The sequence below is a fragment of the Hypanus sabinus genome, chromosome 29, assembly GCF_030144855.1.
Source record: "Hypanus sabinus isolate sHypSab1 chromosome 29, sHypSab1.hap1, whole genome shotgun sequence".
Taxonomy (NCBI): Eukaryota; Metazoa; Chordata; class Chondrichthyes; order Myliobatiformes; family Dasyatidae; genus Hypanus; species Hypanus sabinus.
In genome coordinates this window covers 790,686-812,500 of record NC_082734.1, presented here as the reverse complement: position 1 = coordinate 812,500, position 21,815 = coordinate 790,686, and the positions used below count along the sequence as shown (strand labels likewise).

The following is a 21,815-nucleotide window of genomic DNA, read 5'->3' as shown; positions in this document are numbered from 1 at the left end:
TGTTCCTATGACCCTATGACTATAAACCTCCTCTGCATTCTGTCCAAATTATGACTATAAACCTCCTCTGCATTTTTTCCAAATTAATGGCATCTTAATTATAGCAGAGTGACTGGAACTGACAACATTGCTGCAAGTGTGGTCCCTCTAATCTTGTGCAAATACAACATAACATAACCCCTGTATCCAGTGCCCTGACTGATAAAGGCTAGTGTATCAAACACCTTCTCTTCCCTGTCTACCTGTGATTCCACTTTCAGGGAACCCCTGGGCTCTCTGTTCTACAATACTCCCTAGAGCCCTGTCGTTCACTGTGAGAGTCCTATCCTGGTTTGTCTTCCCATAATACAACACCTTGCACTTATCAGAATTAAACTGCATTTGCCATTACTCAGCCCACTTTCCCAACTGATCAAGAACCCCCTGTAAATCCAAGCAATTACATTTAATATTCATCACATCAGACATGTCAGTGCTGCCTGCAAACTTACAGAAAACATCCTACAAGCTGCCGATAAAGATGACAAACAGCAATGGGCCCAGCACACACACCTGGGGAACACCACTAGTCATGGGTTCTCCAGTCCAGGAAACTCCCAACCCTCACCCTCTGCCTCCCACCATCGAACCAGTTGTGTGTCTAATTCTCCAGTCCTGCCCAGATCTCCCACAGAATCTAACTTTCCAGAGCAGGCTGCTGTGAGGTAACTTACTGAACACTGTATAGACTGGAACAATTGCCTTGGAAATGACCAAACAATGGGTAACCTATTAAAAAATCATTGTATTCAGAAAACATCATCTCCCATGGTAAAATTAGTTCTGACTACACACAGCAAACGTATCTATCAGATGCAGAAATCTTCAAACAGTGGCATAAAATAAACTATGACTCTGTACAGTTACACAGAGAACCTCACCCTGAATAAACTCTGTCACATTCCTGTTACACAGTGACCCTCATGCTGAATTAATAGTGACTGTACAGTTACACAGTAAGAGATCCTCACCCTGAATAAACAGTGACTCTGTACAGTAACACAGTGACCCTCACCCTGAATAAACAGTGACTCTGTACAGTTACATAATGAGTGGCCCTCATTATAAACTGTGACTTTGTACAGTTACACAGTGAGTGACACTCACTCTGAAACAAAGCAATGACTCTGTACAGTTACACAGTGACCCCGTCCTGAATAAACAGTGATTGTGTAGAGTTACACAGTGAGTGACTCCAATCCTGAATAAACAGCTACTCTGTACAGTTACATTGAGACACTCACCTTGAATAAATAGTGACACTGTACAGTTTCACAGCGTCTGGCCACACCCTGAACAGTGACTCTGTAAAGTTACACAGTGACCCTCACCCTGAATAAACTCTGACACACTCCTGTTACACAGTGAGAGACCCTCACCCTGAATAAACAGCGACTCTGTACAGTTACACGATGACGCTCACTCTGAATAAACAGTAATTCTGTACAGTTACACAGTGACCCTCACCCTGAATAAACAGTAATTCTGTACAGTTACACAGTAAATGACCCTCACCCTGAGTAAACAGTGATTCTGTACAGTTACACAGTGACCCTCACCCTGAATAAACTCTGACACACTCCTGTTACACAGCTCCTCAAGCTGTAATTAATAGTGACTCTGTACAGTTACACAATGACCCTCACCCTGAATAAACAGTGATTCTGTACAGTAACACAGTGACCCTCACCCTGAATAAACAGTGATTCTGTACAGTAACACAGTGACCCTCACCCTGAATAAACAGTGATTCTGTACAGTTACACAGCTCCTCAAGCTGTAATTAATAGTGACTCTGTACAGTTACACAATGACCCTCACCCTGAATAAACAGTGATTCTGTACAGTAACACAGTGACCCTCACCCTGAATAAACAGTGATTCTGTACAGTTACACAGTGACCCTCACCCTGAATAAACAGTGACTCTGTACAGTAACACAGTGACCCTCACCCTGAATAAACAGTGATTCTGTACAGTTACACAGCTCCTCAAGCTGTAATTAATAGTGACTCTGTACAGTTACACAATGACCCTCACCCTGAATAAACAGTGATTCTGTACAGTAACACAGTGACCCTCACCCTGAATAAACAGTGATTCTGTACAGTTACACAGTGACCCTCACCCTGAATAAACAGTGACTCTGTACAGTAACACAGTGACCCTCACCCTGAATAAACAGTGATTCTGTACAGTTACACAGTGACCCTCACCCTGAATAAACAGTGATTCTGTACAGTTACACAGCTCCTCAAGCTGTAATTAATAGTGACTCTGTACAGTAACAGTGACCCTCACCCTGAATAAATAGTGACTCTGTACAGTTACACAGTGAGTGATGAGGGGAGAGGGAGGTTGGGGTCTGGGTAGATGGAGGGGGAGCAGGGGAGTCTGAGGGAAAAAGCAGCTAAGTATAGAAGGGGGCAGATGTGATGGATGGGAACGTTGGGGTGGGGACGATTATGTGGGGAAGGAGGAGTGTGTGGGAGAGCAGCAAGGGAGAAGGTTAGTGGAGGGGAGGTGGAGGGAAGTAGGAGGGAGGAGTTCAGTATGGGATAGCGGGAAGGATGGGGAGAGTGATGAGAGAGGGAGAACGAGAAAGGGAGGTGACGTTTGTAAGAATGAGAGATGGAGAGATGTGGGTGGGGTGACGGTGGTGGTGGGGACGGGGGATAGGGGTTGCGGTCTGCGGCTGCGAACGGGGAGTGGTGGGGGGGGGCGGGTGAACAACCCACGGGTGGGATTCCCGAATTCAGCCGATCTCTCCGCTGACTCACCGGATTTTCCCGGGACGCCGGGGGGATTCTGTCCGATTCCGCTGCCTCTCTCAGTGAAGCCGAGCTTCTGGTGGAGGAAGATGAGGAGGAGGGGGAGAGGGAGAGATACCCTGTGTGTGAGAGAGACGCACCGCTTCCCCTGGGTGTAACAGGAGCTTATTCTGCCGTCACTCACTCCTCACACACAGAGTGCCTCTGCTCTCTCAAGCACACGGACAGACACACACCCGTGTTTACCCTCTCAGCCACGCTCACACACTCGGCTCTCACTCAGCCGGGATCCGTCACATCACAGACTCTGCAGTACGTCGCTCCGCACGACCGCATTCGTCCCTCACCCACACTCGCCCACTCCCCTCAGTCCTCCCTCTCTCTGTATCACACTCCCCCTCTCCTCTCAGCCCTTCCTCTACCGCACTCCCCCTTCCCCTCACTCCCCTCCCCTCAGCCCTCCCTCTCTCTATATCACACTCACCCACTCCTCCCTTTCTCTAGATCTAACAACCCTCTCTCTCCACACCCTCCTCCCTCTATCACAATCTTCTCTCTACTACACTTTCTTTATCATACTCTCTCTCCACACCCCACCCTTTCTCCAAATGCCCCTCCGTCTCTCTTTCATACTCTCCCTCTCCCACACCCCTACCTTTCTCTCTATACTCCTTTGCTCCTCACATCCGTCCCTTTCTCTCTCCCTTTCTTTCTCACATTCCCCCTCTCCCAACATTACTCCCTCTCTACCACACTCCTCCTCCTTCCATACCCCTCTCTGTCTCCCTTCCCCACACCCCTCCTGGAGAACCCAGGACCACATTTCCTTCCCCCTCTCTCAATGTGGCTCTGGTGTCAAGATGTTGTAGTTCTCTGGTAAATTGTGTAAAAATTATGTTTACCCTGTGTTTCATGTTTAGATGTACTATGCTGCCACTGCTGGTTAAAGCAATTTTTCATGATGTTTATACCTGGTTATGAATGCCTGTGAAAACTAAAAGACTTTAAGATCTTAAAACCTTGAGACAGTGGAGCAGAATTGGGCCATTCAGCCTATTGGTTTGGCTCCATTTCCCTCCCAACCCCATCCTCTGACCTTCACCCACAACTGTTCATGCCCTGACTAATGAAAGATCCTATTATCCTCAGCCTTAAGTACACCCAATGACCTGGCCTCCACATTCCCCCATTCTGCTTCATTTATCCTGCTTTTATTTCCTCAAAGAATTCCCTTAGGGAAACCATACTGACTACAGTCCATTTTATCATGTGCCTCCAAGTACCACAAAACCTCATCCAGCATCTTCCCAACCACTGAGGTCAAGCTAAGTAGCATTCAGTTTCCTTTCTTCTGCCTGCCCCCCTCCCTTCTTGAAGACAGGAGTGACATTTGCAATTTTCCAGTCCTCTGGAACCTTGCCAGAATGGAGTGATTCTTGAAAAATGCTTATTAACGCTTTCACTATCTGTTCAGCCATGTCTTTCAGATCCCTGGGGTGTCGTCCATCTCGTTTGGGTGACTGACCTACCTTCAGACCTTTCAGCTTCCCAAGCACCTTCTCCCTCGTAATGGCAGCTTCACTCAGTTCTGCCCCCGACACTCTCAAACCTCTGGCATACTACTCGGTAGCCTGGGTATACCGGCTGAGTAGCCTCCAAACTGATGGCATGAACATTGACTTCTCTAACTTCTGTTAATACCCTCCTCCCCTTTTTACCCCATCCCTGATATATTTAGTTTTTTCCCCCTCTTTTTTTTTCTCTTTCTGCCCATCACTCTGCCTGTGCTCCCCTCCCCTTTTCTTTCTCCCTAGGCCTCCCATCTCATGATCCTTTCCCTTCTCCAGCTCTGTATCCCTTTTGCCAATCACCTTTCCGGCTCTCAGCTTCACCCCACCCCCTCCGGTCTTCTCCCATCATTTCGCATTTTCCCCTCCCCCTCCTACTTTCAAATCTCTTACTATCTCATCTTTCAGTTAGTCCTGACGAAGGGTCTCGGCCCGAAACGTCGACAGTGCTTCTCTTTATAGATGCTGCCTGGCCTGCTGTGTTCCACCAGCACTTTGTGTGTGTGGCATATTACTAGTGTCTTCCACAGTCAAGAAGGATGCAAAATACTTACTGTTTAATCTGCGACTTCCTTGTCCCCAGCATCATTTTCTACTGGTCAAATATCCATTCTCTCCTCTCATTTACATATCTGAAAAAACTTTTGTTATTCTCTTTAGGGGCTGGAGGGGATGTTGCAGCATATCGCCTCTGGCACCCTGGTGGAGGGCATTGACTCTGACGGCTGCAAGCAGGTGACACAATGGTTTGAGGCCATACAGCTGCTCACCAATAAACCAGTGAATCAGACTTGCAGCATTCCACAGCACCAATGCCCAGTCACACAGCATCTTCACACAACCAGTCTGACACAGGCACCAAGTTCAGCTCCTTCACTTCCCCCGCCAACGAGCAACTCGCTGATAGGGTAAACCTGTAGTTTAAGTTCTCAATGTCCAGCAGGACATTGTAAAAAAATTTGTTTAAAAATTGTAAAAATTGACATCTGTAAAAAATAATGCGTATAAAAGATGGGATTATGATGTAAATTGTGCTTGCATCAAACCAGATGACACTGGTTAATAGTTCAAGGAAACTTGCAGACCAGTGATACTCTCACTTAGCACATCACTTAGCTTAAAGGAATTGTATTTGTATTTTGTGTTTTAGAAATCATTTGTAACCTGGAAAGCTTATACAAGATAGAAATCCTCTACGAGTTTTAAAGGTGTTTTAAGAATTATATCTAAATTTAAATATGCATCATTAAAATAAATGAACCGTATTTAGAACTACTTTGCTAGCTGGAAGTATTTCCTCCTTGGCGGTGGGGGAGCCCACTGCTCAAGTAGTGGTCATTGGCATCTAAACTTGACATGGAAGATAAACGGAATTGGTTGCTCCAGTATAACCTCCTTTTAGAGAGGGTACCCAGAACTATCTCCATCAGAGAGAGCTAAAGATCTTCATTTGAGTTTAGAACTTCACAGACAGCAGAGCCAATACCTTCAAGTACTGACTATCTACACCAACAATGATTTCACTGCATGTTTCTACAAACGTGAGAAATGAAGCACATCCTAGTATTAATCTTAGAGGTGTGAGTGGGGGGGGGAATTACAGAGAGAGAGGATATATGGGAGGGGGTAGAGTAGGAGTCAGAGAGGGTTAAAAACGTAGGAGCACTGCAGCAGAATACAGGCCCTTCAGCCCATAATGCTGTACCGGACATGTACTTACTTTAGAAATTACCATAGCCCTCTATTTTTCTAAGCTCCATGTACCTATCCAGGAGTCTCTTAAAAGACCCTATCGTATCCTCCACCACTGTCGCTGGCAGCCCATTCCACACACTCACCACTCTCTGTGTAAAAAAAACTTACCTCTGACATCTACCTACTTCCAAGCACCTTAAAACTGTGCCTTCTCGTGCTAGCCATTTCAGCTCTGGGAAAAAGCCTTTGACTATCCACACGATCAATGCCGCTCCAAGGAGAAAAGGCTGAGTTCACTCAACCTATTCTCATAAGGCATGCTCCCCAATGCAGGTAACATCCTTGTAAATCTCCTCTGCACCCTTTCTATAGTTTCCACATCCTTCCTGTAGTGAGGAGACCAGAACTGAGCACAGTACTCCAAGTGGGGTCTAACCTGGGTCTTATGTAGCTGTAACATTACGTCTCGGCTATTAAACTCAATATCACGGTTGATGAAGGCCAATGCACCGTAAGCCTTCTTAACCACACAGTCAACCTGCACCGCTGCTTTGAGTGTCCTATGGACTCAGACCCAAAGATTTCTCTGATCTTCCACACTGCCAGGAGTCTTACCATTAATACTATATTCTGCTATCGTATTTGACCTACCAAAATGAACCACCTCATACTTATCTGGGATGAACTCTGTCTGCCACTTCTCAGCCCAGTTTTGCATCCTATCGATGTCCTGCTGTAAACTCTGACGACCCTCCACACTGTCCACAACACCCCTAACCTTTGTGTCATCAGCAAATTTACTAACCCATCTCTCCACTTCCTTATCCAAATCATTTATAAAAATCACAAAGAGTAAGGGTCCCAGAACAGATCCCTGAGGTACACCACTGGTCACTGACCTCCAAGCAGAATATGACCTGGCTACAACCACTCTTTGCCTTCTGTGGGCAAGCCAGTTCTGGATCCACAAAGCAATTTCCACTTGTATCCCATGCCTCCTTACTTTCTCAATAAGCCTTGCATGGAGTACTTTATCAAATGACTTGCTGAAATCCATATACACTACATCTACTACATTTCCTTCATCAATGTGTTTAGACACATCCTCAAAAAATTCAAACAGCTCATAAGGCATGACCTGCCTTTGACAAAGCTATGCTGACTATTCCTATTATGCCTCTCCAAATGTTCATAAGTCCTACCTCTCAAGATCTTTTCTAACAACTTACCAACCACTGAAGGAAGACTCACTGGTCTATAATTTCCTGGGCTATCACTACTCCCTTTCTTGAATAAGGGACCAATATCTGCAACCCTCCAATCCTTTGGGACCTCCACATTGGTAATGCAAAGATAATTGCCAGAGGCTTATCAATCTCCTCCTTCACCTCCCACAGGAGCCTGGGGTACATCTCATCCAGTCTCAGAGACTTATCCAACTTGATACTTTTTTGAACATCCTTTTTTAAAATGTCCATATGCTCAAGCTTTTCAGTCTGCTGTAAGTCATTCCTACAATGCCAAGATTCTTTTCTGTAGTGAATACTGAAGCAAAGTGTTCCTTCAAGTGCTCCTGCTATCTCCTTCGGTTCCATACACACCTTTCCACTGTCACACTTGATTGGTCCTATTCTCCCACATCTTATCCTCTTGCTCTTCACATACTTGTAGAATGACTTGGAGGTTTTCCTTAAACCTGCTCACCAAGGTCTTCTCATGGCCCCTTCTGGCTCTCCGAATTTCATTCTTAAGCGCTTTCCTGCTAGCCTTATAATCTTCTAGATCTCTATCATTACCTAGTTATTTTGAACCTTTTGTAAGCTACTCATTTCTTCTTGACAAGATTTTCAACAGCCTTTGTACGCCACAGTTCCTGTACCCTACCATCCTTTCTCTCATTGGAATGTACCTATTCAGAACACCATGAAAATATCCCCTGAACATACGACACATTTTTGCTGTACATTTTCCTGAGGACATCTGTTCCCAATTTATGCTTCCAAGTTCCTGCCTGATAGCTTCATATTTCTCCTTACTTCAATTAAATGCTTTCCTAACTTCCTAATGTTCCTATCCCTCTCTAATGCTATAGTAAGGAGGTAGAATTGTGATCACTATTTCCAAAACGCTCTCCCACTGAGAGACCTGACACCTGACCAGGTTCATTTCCAAATACCAGATCAAGTACAGCCTCTCCTCTGTAAGCTCAGAAACACAGAAAACCTACAGCACAATACAGGCATTTTGGCCCACAAAGCTGTGCAGAACATGTCCTTACCTGAGAAATTACCTAGGGTTACCCACAGCCCTCTATTTTTCTAGGCTTCATGAACCTATCCAGGAGTCTCTTAAAAGACTCTATTGTATCTGCCTCCAGCACTGCTGAAATGGCAGCCCATTCCACGCATTCACCATTCTCTGTGTAAAAAACTTACCCCTGATAGACAATAGACAATAAGTGCAGAAGTAGACCATTCGGCCCTTCGAGCCTGCACCGCCATTCTGAGATCATGGCTTATCATCTACTATCAATACCCGGTTCCTGCCTTGTCCCCATATCCCTTGATTCCCCTATCCATAAGATACCTATCTAGCTCCTTCTTGAAAGCATCCAGAGAATTGGCCTCCACTGCCTTCTGAGGCAGTGCATTCCACACCCCCACAACTCTCTGGGAGAAGAAGTTTTTCCTTAACTCTGTCCTAAATGACCTACCCCTTATTCTCAAACCATGCCTTCTGGTACTGGAATCTCCCAGCATCAGTGTGGAATGCACTGCCTCAGAAGGCAGTGGAGGCCAATCCTCTGGATGCTTTCAAGAAGGAGCTAGATAGGTATCTTATGGATAGGGGAATCAAGGGATATGGGGACAAGGCAGGAACCGGGTATTGATAGTAGATGATCAGCCATGATCTCAGAATGGCGGTGCAGGCTCAAGGGGCGAGTGGTCTACTTCTGCACCTATTATCTAAAATGATTACCAATGCATCCGCGATTTCCAGGGCCATCTCCTTTAGTACCCTAGGATGCAGACCATCTGGACCTGGGGATTTGTCAGCCTTCAGTCCCACCAGTCTACTCATCACAATTTCCTTCCTAATGTCAATCTGTTTCAATTCCTCTGTTACCCTATGTCCTTGGCCAATCCATACATCTATCTGGGAGATTGCTTGCGTCTTCCCTAGTGAAGATAGATCTAAAGTACTTATTAAATTCTGCCATTTCTCTGTTTCCCATAACAATTTCACCCAATTCATTCTTTATGGGCCCAACATTGTTCTTAACTATCTTCTTGCTCTTCACATACTTAAAAAAGCTTTTGCTATCCTCCTTTATATTCCTGGCTAACTTGCGTTCGTACCTCATTTTTTCTCCCCATATTGCCTTTTTAGTTAAGTTCTGTTGTTCCTTAAAAGTTTCCCAATCATCTGTCTTCCCACTCACCTTAGCTCTGTCAAACTTTTTTTTAAATGCTATGCAATCTCTGACTTCCTTTGTCAACCACTGTGGCCCCTTTCCCCCCTTTGAATCCTTCCTTCTCCGGGGGATGAACTGATTTTGCACCTTGTGCATTATTCCCAAGAATACCTGCCATTGCTGTTCCACTGTCTTTTCTGCTAGGATATCCATCCATTTAACTTTGGCCAGCTCCTCCCTCATGGCTCCATAGTCTCCTTTGTTCAACTGCAACACTGACACCTCCGATCTGCCCTTATCCTTCTCAAATTGCAGTTAAAAACTTATCATATTATGCTCCTCTGTACCTTCTTCCAAGCACCTTAAAACTGTGCCCTCTCGTGCTAGCCATTTCAGCCCTGGAAAAAAACCTCAAAACCTCAAAAACATGATCAATGCCTCTCATTATCTTATACATCTCTATTAGGTCACTTCTCATTCTCTGTCTACGTATTGTGTCAGGAAACCTTCCTGAACACACCTAACAGAGTCCAACCCATCTAAACCCCTTGCTCTAGGGAGAAGCTATTCAGCATTTAGGAAATATAAATCTCCTACCACGACCACACTGTTACTATTACACCTTTCCAGAATTTGTCTCCTTATCTGCTCCTCGATGTCCCTGTTACTATTGGGTGGTCCCAGTAGAGTAATTGATCCCCATCCTGTTCCTAACCTTCACCCACAGAGACTCCGTAGACAATCCCTCTATGGCATCCACCTTTTCTGCAGCCAAGCTACACCCCAAACTCTTATGCCCCCCTCCCTGTCCTTTCTGAAACATCTAAAGCCTGGCACTTGAAGCAAGCATTTCTGTCCCTGAGCCATTAAGTCTCTGTAATGGCCACCACATCACAGCTCCAAGTACTGATCCAAGCTCTAAACTCATCCACTTTGTTCATGATGCTTCTTGCATTAAAATAGACATATCTCAAACCACTGGTCTGAGCGCGTCCTTTCTCTATCACCTACCTTTCCTCCCTGTCACACTGTCTCCAAGCTTTCTCTAATTGTGAGCCAACTGCCTCTTCCTCCATTTCTTCAGTTTGGTTCCCACCCCCCAGCAATTCTAGTTTAAACTAAAACAGCCTTAGCAAATCTCCCTGCCAGGATATTGGTCCCCCTTGGATTCAAGTGCAATCTGTCCTTCTTGTACAGGTCACACCTGCCCCAAAAGAGGTCCCAATGATCCAAAAATCTGAATCCCTGTCCCCTGCTCCAATCCCTGAGCCACGCATTTATCCTTCACCTCTCTGTTCCTATACTGTCACGCATCACAAGCAGTAATCCTGAGATTCCTAACTTCGAGGCCCTGCTTCTCAACTTCCTTCCTAACTCTGTCTTCTGCTTTCAGGACCTCCTCCCTTTTCCTACCTATATCGTTGGTACCAACATGTACCACGACCTCTGGTTGTTCACCTTCCCACTTCAGGATAATGTGGGTATGATCAGAAACATCCCGGATCCTGGCACCTGGGAGGCAAACAATCATCCTGCGTCCACAGAATCACCTGTCTGATCCCCTATCCCTGCTGTCATCCTCTTCCTTTCCCTACCCTTCTGAGCCACAGGGCCAGACTCTGTGCCAGAGGCACGGCCACTGTTGCTTCCCCCAGGCAGGCTGTTCCCCCCAACAGTACTCAAACAGGAGTACTTATTGTTAAGGACAGCCACAGGGGTACTCTCTAGTACCTGACTCTTGCATTTCCCTCTCCTGACTGTTACCCACTTATCTGTCTCCCAAGGCCCCGGTGTGACTACCTGCCTATAGCTCCTCTCCATCACCTCCTCACTCTCCCTGACTAGACAAAGGCCATTTCCTTAACCCGGATCCTAAGGAGCTGCAGCTCAACACACCTGGTGCAGATGTGGCCGTCTGTGAGGCTGCGAGTCTCCCGCTTCCCACATCCGACACCCAGCACAGAACACTGGCCTCACATACTTCCTGTTTCTATTCCTCACGGGTAACTTACCTCACTTCAACCCGTTATCGCCAAAGCCTGAATGAGCCAAAACCCTGCTACTCTGCCTCTGATCACTCTATTGATGGCTGCTCTACTAGACAGTGTCTCCCTTTTATGCCTGAACCTTCCCTGCTATCTAACTCATGATTGGTGCTCTGGTTCTAGCTGCTGACAGGCCACGTACAATGGACAAATACTCCTGAAGCTCCCTTTTTAAATAACAGCCACCGAGCTGCAGGTTATAGAGATTCCGGGATGTTTAGTGGTTGGAGGGGTTTCAGGGACAGGGTGATTTAGAACAGGTGGACAGATTTACAAGGATGTTGCTGAGTCTTGGAGGACTGAGCTATGAAGAGAGGGTGGGCAGGTTGGGACTTTATTCCCCAGAGCCTAGGAGACTGAGGGGAGACCTTACAGAGGTGTATAAGACCACAAGGGGCACAGGTAGGGTGAGTGTGCACAGTCTTTTTCCCCCCCAGAGTCAGGCAATCAAGAACCAGAGGGCACATGGTTAATGTGTGAAGGGAGACATTTAATAGGGACCTAAGGGGCAACTTTTGTACCCAGACAATGAGCTGCAGAGGATGTGGTTAAGGTAGGTACATTTTTAAAAACACAGACAGGTATATGACTAAGAAAGGTTTACAGAGATATGGGACAAATGGAACTAGGTTAGGTGGGAATGTTGGCCAGTTTAAAGGTGTTGGTCTAAAGGGCCTGTTTCTGTTCTGTGACTCCATGAGTCCCACTCACTGGACATCCATTTACCTCCTAACAATGTTGTCAAAATTAGCCTTGTTATAATTTAGGATCTTAACTCATGAGTATTCGGGAACTAATTGGATGATTCAGGTATTTGGGCGAATGGATGGTACAGTGACACAGTGCCTTACAGTGGCAGTGAGCTGGGGCTCAGTTCCTCAGCTATTTCTAATGAGTTTGTACTTTTTCCCGTGATCATTTGGGTTTCCAGGAAGAATTTCTTTAGCCAGAGGGCGGTGAATCCGTGGAATTCTTTGCCACAGGCAGCTGTGGAGGCCAAGTCTTTACATATAGCTAAGGCAGAGATTGACAGATTCTTGATCGGTCAGGGCATGAAGGGAAATGAAGACTGGGGCCTGAGAGGAAAATTGGATCAGCTATGATAAAATGGTGGAGCAGATGTGATGGGCCAAATGGCCTAATTATTCTACATCTTATGGGTTAGGGCTAGTAAGTTCTGGGTGTGCCACGTTACCACCAGAGGCATGGCAACACAATACTCAGACTGTGTTAGTCATTGATGGAGATGGAAATTTCACTGTACTACAGAGTTTCATACTTGTGACAAAGCTCAGATTTAATCTTTACTACGTTTGCATGTGATACATATTGATGAAATTAAAAATAATGTCAAAGTTTCAGCAGAATATACATCAGTTGCAGATACAGGGAGAGATATGGGAGTTTAACCCAGACAACTGTGAGGTGTTACACTTTAGGAGGTCAAATGTAAAGGAACAGGGCACAGTTAATGGCAGGACCCTTGACAGTGTTGATGTTAATTGGTTTTCTGAATAATCCACCAATAAGACTTGGTAATTGATATAAGTTTTATATTTGCACAGTACTTCTGCCACAAAACCCATTTCACATGGGATAAGAAACCTGGCTCTGAGGGATCTTGGGGTCCAAGTCCATGGCTTCCTGTCCTGCAGGTGTCTGCATAGGTTGACAGGGTGGCAAAGAAGCCCTCTAGCATGTTTACCTTTATTTATTGAGGCACTGTGTTCAAGAGTTGGGAAGTTATGTTTCAGTTTTCTACACCCTGGTTATGCCACATCTGGAGTATTGTTCTAGTCACTCCATTACAAGAAGGATGTAGAAGAGAGGGTGTCGAAGAGGTACACGCCACCTGGAGCTATAAGGAGAGGTCAGAGAAACTTTTTCTAGAGTGGCAGGAATCAGAGCCTCGCGTGTTCCGCGGCCTTCCTTCTGCTCAATATGAGGTGCCTCCTCTGGATACCCCACTCTTCTTCATTTCTCATGGTCCTTGGGAATATCAGTAGTTACGACATTGGAAGATACCGCGGGAGCGGGTAGGAACTGCCTCCTGCTCAGTCTCCAGCTGAAATACGTCTCTGCCCGTCCTGAGCATTTGCTCCTCGATACGTTTGTGCCTCTTCATGTCAGACAGAACTTTGTCCAGCCGTGCTTCACGTCGCTGGGTGCGGCTTGAGCTCCCTGTGGAGGGGGAAGGGAAGGAAGAGATTAATGGGCACAGTGGGTGTAGGGCTCACAAGGTTCCAGCAGGAGAAAACACAGCCCCAAGCCAAAAGCCTGGGGCAGAGGGGGCGAGGTGGAGGGTAGGAACAGAAGGAGGAATGAAGGGCAGAGAAGAGCACATGATGGAGGGTGGGAAGTGACATTTGAGCAAGGGAGACTGGTCTCCACTGTGCCAATGTCATTTGGGCTACCATGTGCTCGCACGACTGCTCAGCTCACCTGGAGATCTCCGGATGCCCAGGAAGGATTTGGCTGGTGCAGGTTCATCATCAAAGTCAAACTCCGTAGGTGCAGGGGGCCTGTGGGTGAAGAGAGAGATGGTGGCATGGTTCTTGCATTATCCAACATAGAGCAGCACAGAAACAGTCCTTCTTGGCTCAACTGATCTGTGCCAATCCAGATCCCTGTCTGATCCCATCCCATCTACCTGTGCCAATCAACCATCTGTCTGCCTGTGCCAATGCACATCTCTGTCTGAGCCTGTCCTGTCAGACCGTGCCAATCCAGATCCCCATCTGAGCCCATCTCATCTGCCTGTGCCAATCCAGATTTTGAACTGAATTGAATTTATTTAAATTTTACATTCATCCCACAATGTGAGGGAGTAAAAGTCTTCATGTTATGATTCCATTGCAAAGTACAGAGCTGTGAATTTAAAAGTCTAATGGCTTGTAGACAGAAGCTGTTGGTTCTGGTTTTAAAGCTGCGGTACCATTTGCAGGGCGGAAGCAGCTGGAACAGTTTATGGCTGGGGTGACTGGTGTCCCTGTTGATCTTCCAGACCTCCTTTCTGCACCTGCTGCTGTAAAAATGTCCCAGTTTGAGGGAAGTTCACACCCACAGGTGCGCTGGGCTGTCTGTACCCCTCTCTGAAGCGCCCAGAGATCCAGGTTGGTGCAGTTTCCATACCAGACGGTGATACAGTCAGTCAGAATGCTCTCAAAGGTGTCACTGTAGAAGGTCTTGAGGATTTGGAGGCTTCAGTTGCCTGAGGTGGAAGAGATACTGTTGTGCTTTTCTTGCCACAAAGCCAGTGTGTTCAGTCCAGGTGAGGAACTCACCCTACCCTCTCAACCAATGACCAGTGATGTTTATCGGAGTGAGCCTGTCTCCGTTCCTTCTGTAATCCACAATCAGCTCTTTTGTTTTTTAGAAACTGAGGGAGAGGTTGTTAACTTGGCACCACTGTGTCAGGGTGTCAAGCTCTCCTCTGTAGGCTGGCCCATCACCACTAGAAATAAGGCCGATCAATGTTGTGTCATCTGTGAATTTGATCAGCAGATTGGAGCTGTGGGTATAAAGGGAGTAGAGGAGGGGACTCGGGACACAACCCTGAGGGGATACCTGTGCTGAAGGGCAGAGGTGAGGGAGCCCATCCTACCCGCTGTCAGTGATTTGATAGGAAGACCAGGATCCAGCTGCACAAGGCGGGGTGTAGGCCAAGGTCTCTGAGCCTCCTGTCCCATCTGAGCCCATCCCATTCAAATCCTATCTGAGCCTGTTTCATCTACCTGTGTTTGGTCCCTTTTTAAAGTTTAAGTTTACTCTAAGTTAACTGAATTTCAAGCATACATGAATACCGCCAAACAAAACAACATTACTCTGGGGCTAAGGTGCAAAACACAATACCCACAGTCATACCCGGCGCAAGGTACATATGGGATAGTAGTAAAACAGCCCATGAATGTCGCAGTAATCTGCTGTACAACACAGCACAGCTAATCTTCCACTGAGCACCGACACCACACTACACTGCCTTTGGCACTGACCCTTTCTCCTGGGTGGCTGCAAACCGGCCACACCACAGCACGAGACCTAGTCTTACACTGAGCCAGCACAAGAGCAGCACCAACACTTCTGCAAGCAGGTGACACCGTGGCTCGAGGCCTGTCTTACACTGGAGAGCAGCATGGAGACTGTGCTGCACCGCCTTCTGCAAACAGGCGACACCTCAGCTTGAGGCCTAGTCCTTGCTATAACTGAGGCCGCACATTCCCCCGTCGGCACTGCCAGTAAATCAATGAAATGCAGCATTCCACATTACCGCTGTCCAGCAGGGTTTTACAAACACAAGAAAAGCCACAAAGACAATTGCTCATTGTGAGACTGCATACCGCCACTGCTGTGTAGCTGACAAGCTCCTCAAAATCCCTGTGGGATCGGACCTGCTTGTCCTGACACTCTCCCTATGGCGTCTGACCTGTGATTCCCCACACTCTCTCCACGGTGTCTGACCCGCGTCTCCCCATAGACTCCCGCTGGGACCAATGTTTTCTACAGACCCTCCCCTCGCCCCTGTGATTTGATGGTTGGTTGGGTTATACTGGGATATCTCAAGCCCGTGAGCTTACTTCTCATCCTCCTCTTCGATGGCCAAGGGCTCCTCGGGCTCCTCTTCCTGGGTAGGTCCGGCCTCGGGGGTGGGAGGGCGGCGAGGGAGTGGACGGCAGCTGAGCTCCAGGGTACCCTGCTCCGACAGGGCTTGATACAGACGCATGATCTCCTGGGGGCTCGGGGTCCACGGGTCTGTGCTCTCCACCTCCTCGTCGCTGCAGCTGACACTCCAAGGCTCCTCGGTGGGGGAGTCAGGGGCAGCCATCTCCTCTGTCTCCATCCTACAGGAGGGGGTTGGGAAGGAGTATGTGAGGGAAGGTTAGCGGTGGGAAGCTGCACAGGGTGGGGGAAGAGGGATGCATGGAAGCCAGGGTGTCATAGATCACTACAGCCCATCTACTTGCACCCAGACCTCCTGTACCCCTCCCAGTCTGAAGACCGAATTTCTCTTAAATGTTACAACTGAACCCACATCCATGACTTCTGCCGGTAGATTGTTCCGCATCCTGTCTGAATGCATCGCGGTTGGGTATGGCAGGAAACTGCAGAGAGTTGTAGACACAGCTCTGCATGTCATGGAAACCAGCCCCCACCCCCCTCCACAGACCCGTCTACATTTTCCATTGCCTCGGTAAAGCAGCCAATATAATCAAAGGTCCCACACTTCCCAGACATTCTTTCTTCTCCCTCCTCCCATCGGGGAAAAGAAGCAAAAGCCTGAAAGCATGTTCCACTAGGCTGAAGTTCAGCTTCTGTTATATGAACATTGAACAGTCCTCTATTACGATAAGTTGGACTTTTGCCCTTACAACCTAACTCTTTATGACCTTACACCTTATTGTCTGCCTGCACTTTCTCTGTAACTGTGACACTTTATTCTGCACTCTCTTATAGTTTACCTTGTTCTACCTCAATGCACTGTGATATGTGCAGTATGCAAGACAAGCTTTTCACCATACCTTGGTACATGTAGCAATAATAAATATCAGCAAAAATCCTTTGAACATAGAAACCTACAACACACTACAGGCCCTTTGGCCCACAATGCTGTGCCAACCATGTAACCTACTCTAGAATCTGTCTAGAATTTCCCTATCACATAAGCTTATAAAAGACGCTTTTGTATCCAGCTCTACTATTCTCACTGGCAATGCATTCCAAGCCCCCAGCACTCTTTGTGAAAAACTTACTTCTGGCATTCCTCTTTGTATCTATTCCAAGCACCTTAAAACTACGCCCCCTCATGTTAGCCATTTCAGCCCTGGGAAAAAAGCCTCTGACTATCCACAAGATCAATGCCTCTCATCATCTTATACACCTCTATCCCTCCATCGCTCCAAGGAGAAAAGCCCAAGTTCACTCAACCTAGTCTCATCTTATTGTCTGCCTGCACATGCTCTCCAATCCAGGCAACATCCTTGTAAATCTCTTCGGAACTCTCTCCATAATATCCACATCCTTCCTGTAATGAGGTGACCAGAACGGAACACAGCACTCCAAGTGGGGTCTGACCAAGGTCTTATATAGTTGTAACATTACCCCATGGCTCTTGAATGCAATCTCATGGTTGATGAAGGCCAACACACCATACACCTTCTTAACAACACAGTCAACCTGCACAGAAGCTTTGAGTGTCAGACCCCAAGATCTCGCCAATCCTACACACTGCCAAGAGTCTTACCATTAATATAACATTCTACCTTCAAATTTACCCTACCAAAATGAACCACTTCACACTTACCTGGGTTGAACTCCATCTGTCACTTCTCAGCCCAGTTCTGCATCTTATTGATGTTCCACCATAACCTTTGACAAACTATCCACAACACCCCCAACTTTTGTATCATCAGCAAACTTACTAATCTACCCTTCTACTTCCTTATCTAAGTCATTTGTAAAAATCACAAAGAGGAGAGATCCCAGAACACCACTGGTCATCGATCTCCATGCAGAATATGAACTATTCACAATCACCCTTTGCCTTCTGTGAGCAAGCCAGTTCTAGATCCACAAGCAAAGTCTCTTTGGAGCCCATGCCTCATTATTTTTTGAATGAGTCTTGCATGGAAAATCTTACCAAATGTCTTACTGAAATCCATATACACTATATCCACTGTTCTACCTTCAATGTCTATTGTTACATTCTCAAAGAATTCAATCACGCTGACTATCCCTAATCACATTATGTTTCTCCAAATGCTCATAAATCCTACCTTTCAGGTACCTTTCTCCAACAACTTGCCCACCACTGAAGCAAGACTAACTGGTCTATAATTTCTTAGGTTACCTCTTCTCCCTTTCTTGAACAAGGGAACAATGTTTACAACCTTCCAATCCTCTGGTACTTTTCCCGTCCCTAGTGATGCAAAGATCATCGCCAGAGGCTCAGTAATCTCCTCCCTTGCTTCCCACAGTAGCCTGGGGTATATCTCATCTGGTCCCAGTGACTTATCAGTCTTAATACCTTTCAAAAGCTCCAGCATATGCTCTTTCTTAATGTCTATAGACTCAAGCACCTCAGTCTCTTTAAGTCATCCAAGGTCCTTTTCACTTTTGAGTGAAGAAGTTGCCAGAAATATTTCATCTTCACTGCATTTCACAGAGCCGAATGAAGTATCGTTTCTTTGGGGCCAAGGTGCAAAGCATACAGAACATTGGAAAGAGCGTGCAAAAAAAACATAGTCATGCAAAAAAAACCTCCTATATAGTCCAAAACCCTGATCGACATGTCTGGCCAATCGATGGCTTAGTTCCCAGGTACCTAGCCTGTCATTACACCAGTTGAACACTGGAGGGCAGTGCTCCCAGCTGGCCACACCACACAGCCTCTGGCATCTCCACACCTGGAGAGAAAGGAGGAAGCCTGCAGCTTGAGGTACAAGTGACACTACACAGCCTCCACACCACCTGTCTCTCCAGCAAATTAGGGAAACAGGCTTTTGCAGCATTTTACATTATCAATGTCCAACAGGGTCTTGCGATTGCAAGAGAAATGGCAAAGGCAATCACCCACAGTTACACTGCACGCTGCTTTCATGCCCCAACTCTGATGCCTTCATGTAGCAGGCAGCAACATGGTCTGCACTCAGGTTAGCACCTTGGACCTGCCAACCAGCTCCTCCTCCACCGGCATCCCAGCCGGCTACTCCCATCACCAGCAGCTCACTGATGCAGTAGACCTGCTGTACCCAAAGTTCTGGAGCTCAGTGTAGTCTTGTGGACATGAAAAACACAATTAACAAGGAGAAAAACACCTTTTGTTGCCCCCGACAGGCTGCTGCCATCTTACCAATGATGGTTCTTGTCCCACTCAACCCAAGGGGTAAAAGCTTGCATGCATTCATCCAATGGTAGCCCTTTATAAGATCTGTCCTCATTCTCCTCACCTATTCAACCTTTTCATAAAACTCAGCTCAAGAATCAGTAACATCCTTGTAAGTTTTCCCAGAATCAGAATTTTTCAGACAATTATCATGAAATTTGTAATCGAGTGGTAGCAGTACATCAATATCACTAGCTAACAATAATACATCAAAAATTAAAGAAATATGCAGTGAGGTAGTGTTCATGGACCCTTCAGGAATCAGATGGTGGAAGATAACTTATTGATAACTTTCCTGTAGGTGGGTGTCCAAAACTGCAGACGATACTCCAGATTTGGCCTCAGCAATGTCTAGAATAAATGCAGCATAACATGCTATTTCCGGATCTGTATTTGCAGATCGCTACTGTAGCACACCCCAGTGCCCTACCACTCACCACGTGGTCCTGCCCCGGTCACTCCTCCCAAATGGGCAACCTCACACTTGCCTGCACTAAGTACCGTCTGCCATGTTTCCAGCTGGTCCAGATCCTGTTGCAAGCTTCCCCTATGTCCCAAGTCTTGCTGCCATCTGCAATTTGCCCATTCACCTCAGGCAGAAGATACAAAGGCTCGAAAGCACGTTGAGGACAGCTTTTACCTCACTGGCATCTGGTTCTGAAACAGACTCTTTCCCTCACCATCTATCTCACTATGATTTTGCACTTTCTCGGCAGTTTTTAAGCTGTTTTTTTTACCTAATTTGAGCTGAATGTACCGTGTTCACCATGTGCAAGACAAGTTCTACATCTCCTTACATGTGACAATAATCTAATTTACCATATTTTTGTCTAAATTATTAATATAGATGATAAACAATGGCTGCTGTGCAAGCAATGCCCCACCTGCACCCCCCCACTGTTACCACAGGGCAGATTTTACCCCACGCAAACATGAATGGAAAGAATGGTTAGTTAAATGACCCTCAGAGTTGGGAGTAAATGCTTGGGGGGAGGGGGAGAAATACTGGCCAATGCATACCTCGATGAGCTAAACTATAGGGGGAATGCAAAGAGGTTAATTCCACTGGGGCGAGGGAGGAGATCAAGTATTTTGGTATCAAAATCCAGAATGATCTGCATTTGAATGGTCAGATACATCATGCAACAGGAGTCGTAATTTTTCTGAGACACAATTTTCATCACTGTTCAACTTCTGTCAAGAAGTTGTACCTCACATTTGTTAGACCACATCTGGAATATGCAGCTGCTACATGGGACCAATACACAAAGACACTATTTCCATTGAGCGAGTCCGAAGACGGGCAGCCCAATTTGTCACAAATACCTATGAGAGAGAAGCAAGTGCTACCCAACTTCTGAATTCATTACAGTGGAACTCTCTCCAAGATAGACGTGAAGCACACCTGCTGACCTGTTTTTATGTTAAATGGTCAGCTTGACATAGACTACCAATCCCTCATCAAACCTAAACTTATTAGGAGCAGAGAGGGGCACTCATTTCAATTTGAAATACTAATTACAAAGTCAGACGTGTACAGCAATTCATTCTCCCCCCCCCCCCAATTAAAGCGTGGAATAATCTTCATCCTACCATAGTCACACAATTAAATTTAAGACAGCTCTTCTTCAGAAATCTACTACTTAAGTCCACCCTCCACCACCTTCAGTTTAAATTCCATGCAGAATGTTTTGGAGGACCAAGAACCAGGAGGTAAATGTACCTTCGGGAGGAGAGGGTTAAATTGCATTCTTGGAGGGGGAAGGGGCTAAACCGTTTGGGGTAGGACAGGGACAAGGGATAAACAGTTTTCAGGTGGGGGGGTGAATGTCCCTTAACGTGGGAGGGGTAAACAAACTTCATGGGGCGGGTGTAAGTCTCCAACAGTGAGGTAAGAGAAGGGAGGGTAAATGAATCTCAAGGTGGAGGGCCGGTAAAGTAACCCTTCATGCGAAGTATAAGGGCAAATGACGTTCAGAAGAGGTAAATGCCTCTCATGAGCGGTAAGTAACCCATTGCAAAAGGAATGGGTAAGTGCCATTCAGAAACAGGCGAAAAAAGACACGGAGGGAGTAAATCTCCCAGAAGGGAATTAAAATGGCCTGCAGAGGGGAATTCTCATTCGGGGAACGGTTAAATGCCTCCGGTCGCGAAGAAAAGGGTATTTGTTTCTCATCGGGAGAGGATTGGGGTACGGGGTAATTAGAGGGCGGCCCCTTTCCCGCGCTCACCGAGCCACTTCCGCTGTTTCAAACGCCAACCGCCACCGCTCGCGACCGCCCGACGCTCAGAAACGGGGGCGGAAGGTGGCTGGAATCTATATTGTCATTGGTGGAGAGTAGACAGCAGACGTCACAAAGACGAAGTGGAATGTGATTGGACAGCAACCAGAGATTGGCAGCT

At 46.5% G+C, this 21,815-nt stretch overlaps 2 protein-coding genes across 5 annotated transcripts in view; one reads left to right on the top strand and one right to left on the bottom strand.

Moving 5' to 3' along the window:
* kif22 (kinesin family member 22) overlaps positions 1–21,815 on the top strand; it is a 97,661-nt gene that overhangs the window by 13,264 nt on the left and 62,582 nt on the right. Inside the window, exon 2 of one of the 3 annotated variants that reach the window (XM_059953304.1) lies at positions 5,039–5,286. In XM_059953304.1, the coding sequence (XP_059809287.1) occupies positions 5,051–5,286 (236 nt within the window). In that variant the 5' untranslated portion in view covers positions 5,039–5,050. Of the gene's footprint in view, positions 1–5,038; positions 5,287–16,431; positions 21,416–21,815 lie in introns of those variants that run through there. The other 2 variants (XM_059953307.1, XM_059953306.1) reach the window with 2 other exon arrangements.
* pagr1 (PAXIP1 associated glutamate-rich protein 1) lies at positions 12,805–21,768 on the bottom strand. Of its 2 annotated transcripts, none has more exons than XM_059953310.1 (4): positions 21,644–21,768; positions 16,108–16,371; positions 13,976–14,055; positions 12,805–13,714 (listed from the first exon to the last, which is right to left on the bottom strand). In XM_059953310.1, exons 2-4 carry the CDS (start codon positions 16,368–16,370, stop codon positions 13,533–13,535), a joined length of 525 nt encoding a protein of 174 aa, XP_059809293.1. In that variant the 5' UTR covers position 16,371; positions 21,644–21,768; the 3' UTR covers positions 12,805–13,532. The 2 variants fall into 2 exon arrangements, with proteins under 2 accessions (XP_059809293.1, XP_059809294.1); XM_059953311.1 differs by having other exon boundaries at positions 16,108–16,423; positions 21,644–21,748.

Bases quoted from the DNA above. Each gene is read 5' to 3' on its own strand.
- pagr1 (XM_059953310.1), bottom strand. From the start codon at position 16,370: ATGGAGACAGAGGAGATGGCTGCCCCTGACTCCCCCACCGAGGAGCCT. The intron at 14,056-16,107 runs GTAAGCTCACGG...CTTCACCCACAG, and splicing joins ATCGAAGAGGAGGATGAGAA to GCCCCCTGCACCTACGGAGT. The intron at 13,715-13,975 runs GTGAGCTGAGCA...CCCCCTCCACAG, and splicing joins GGGCATCCGGAGATCTCCAG to GGAGCTCAAGCCGCACCCAG.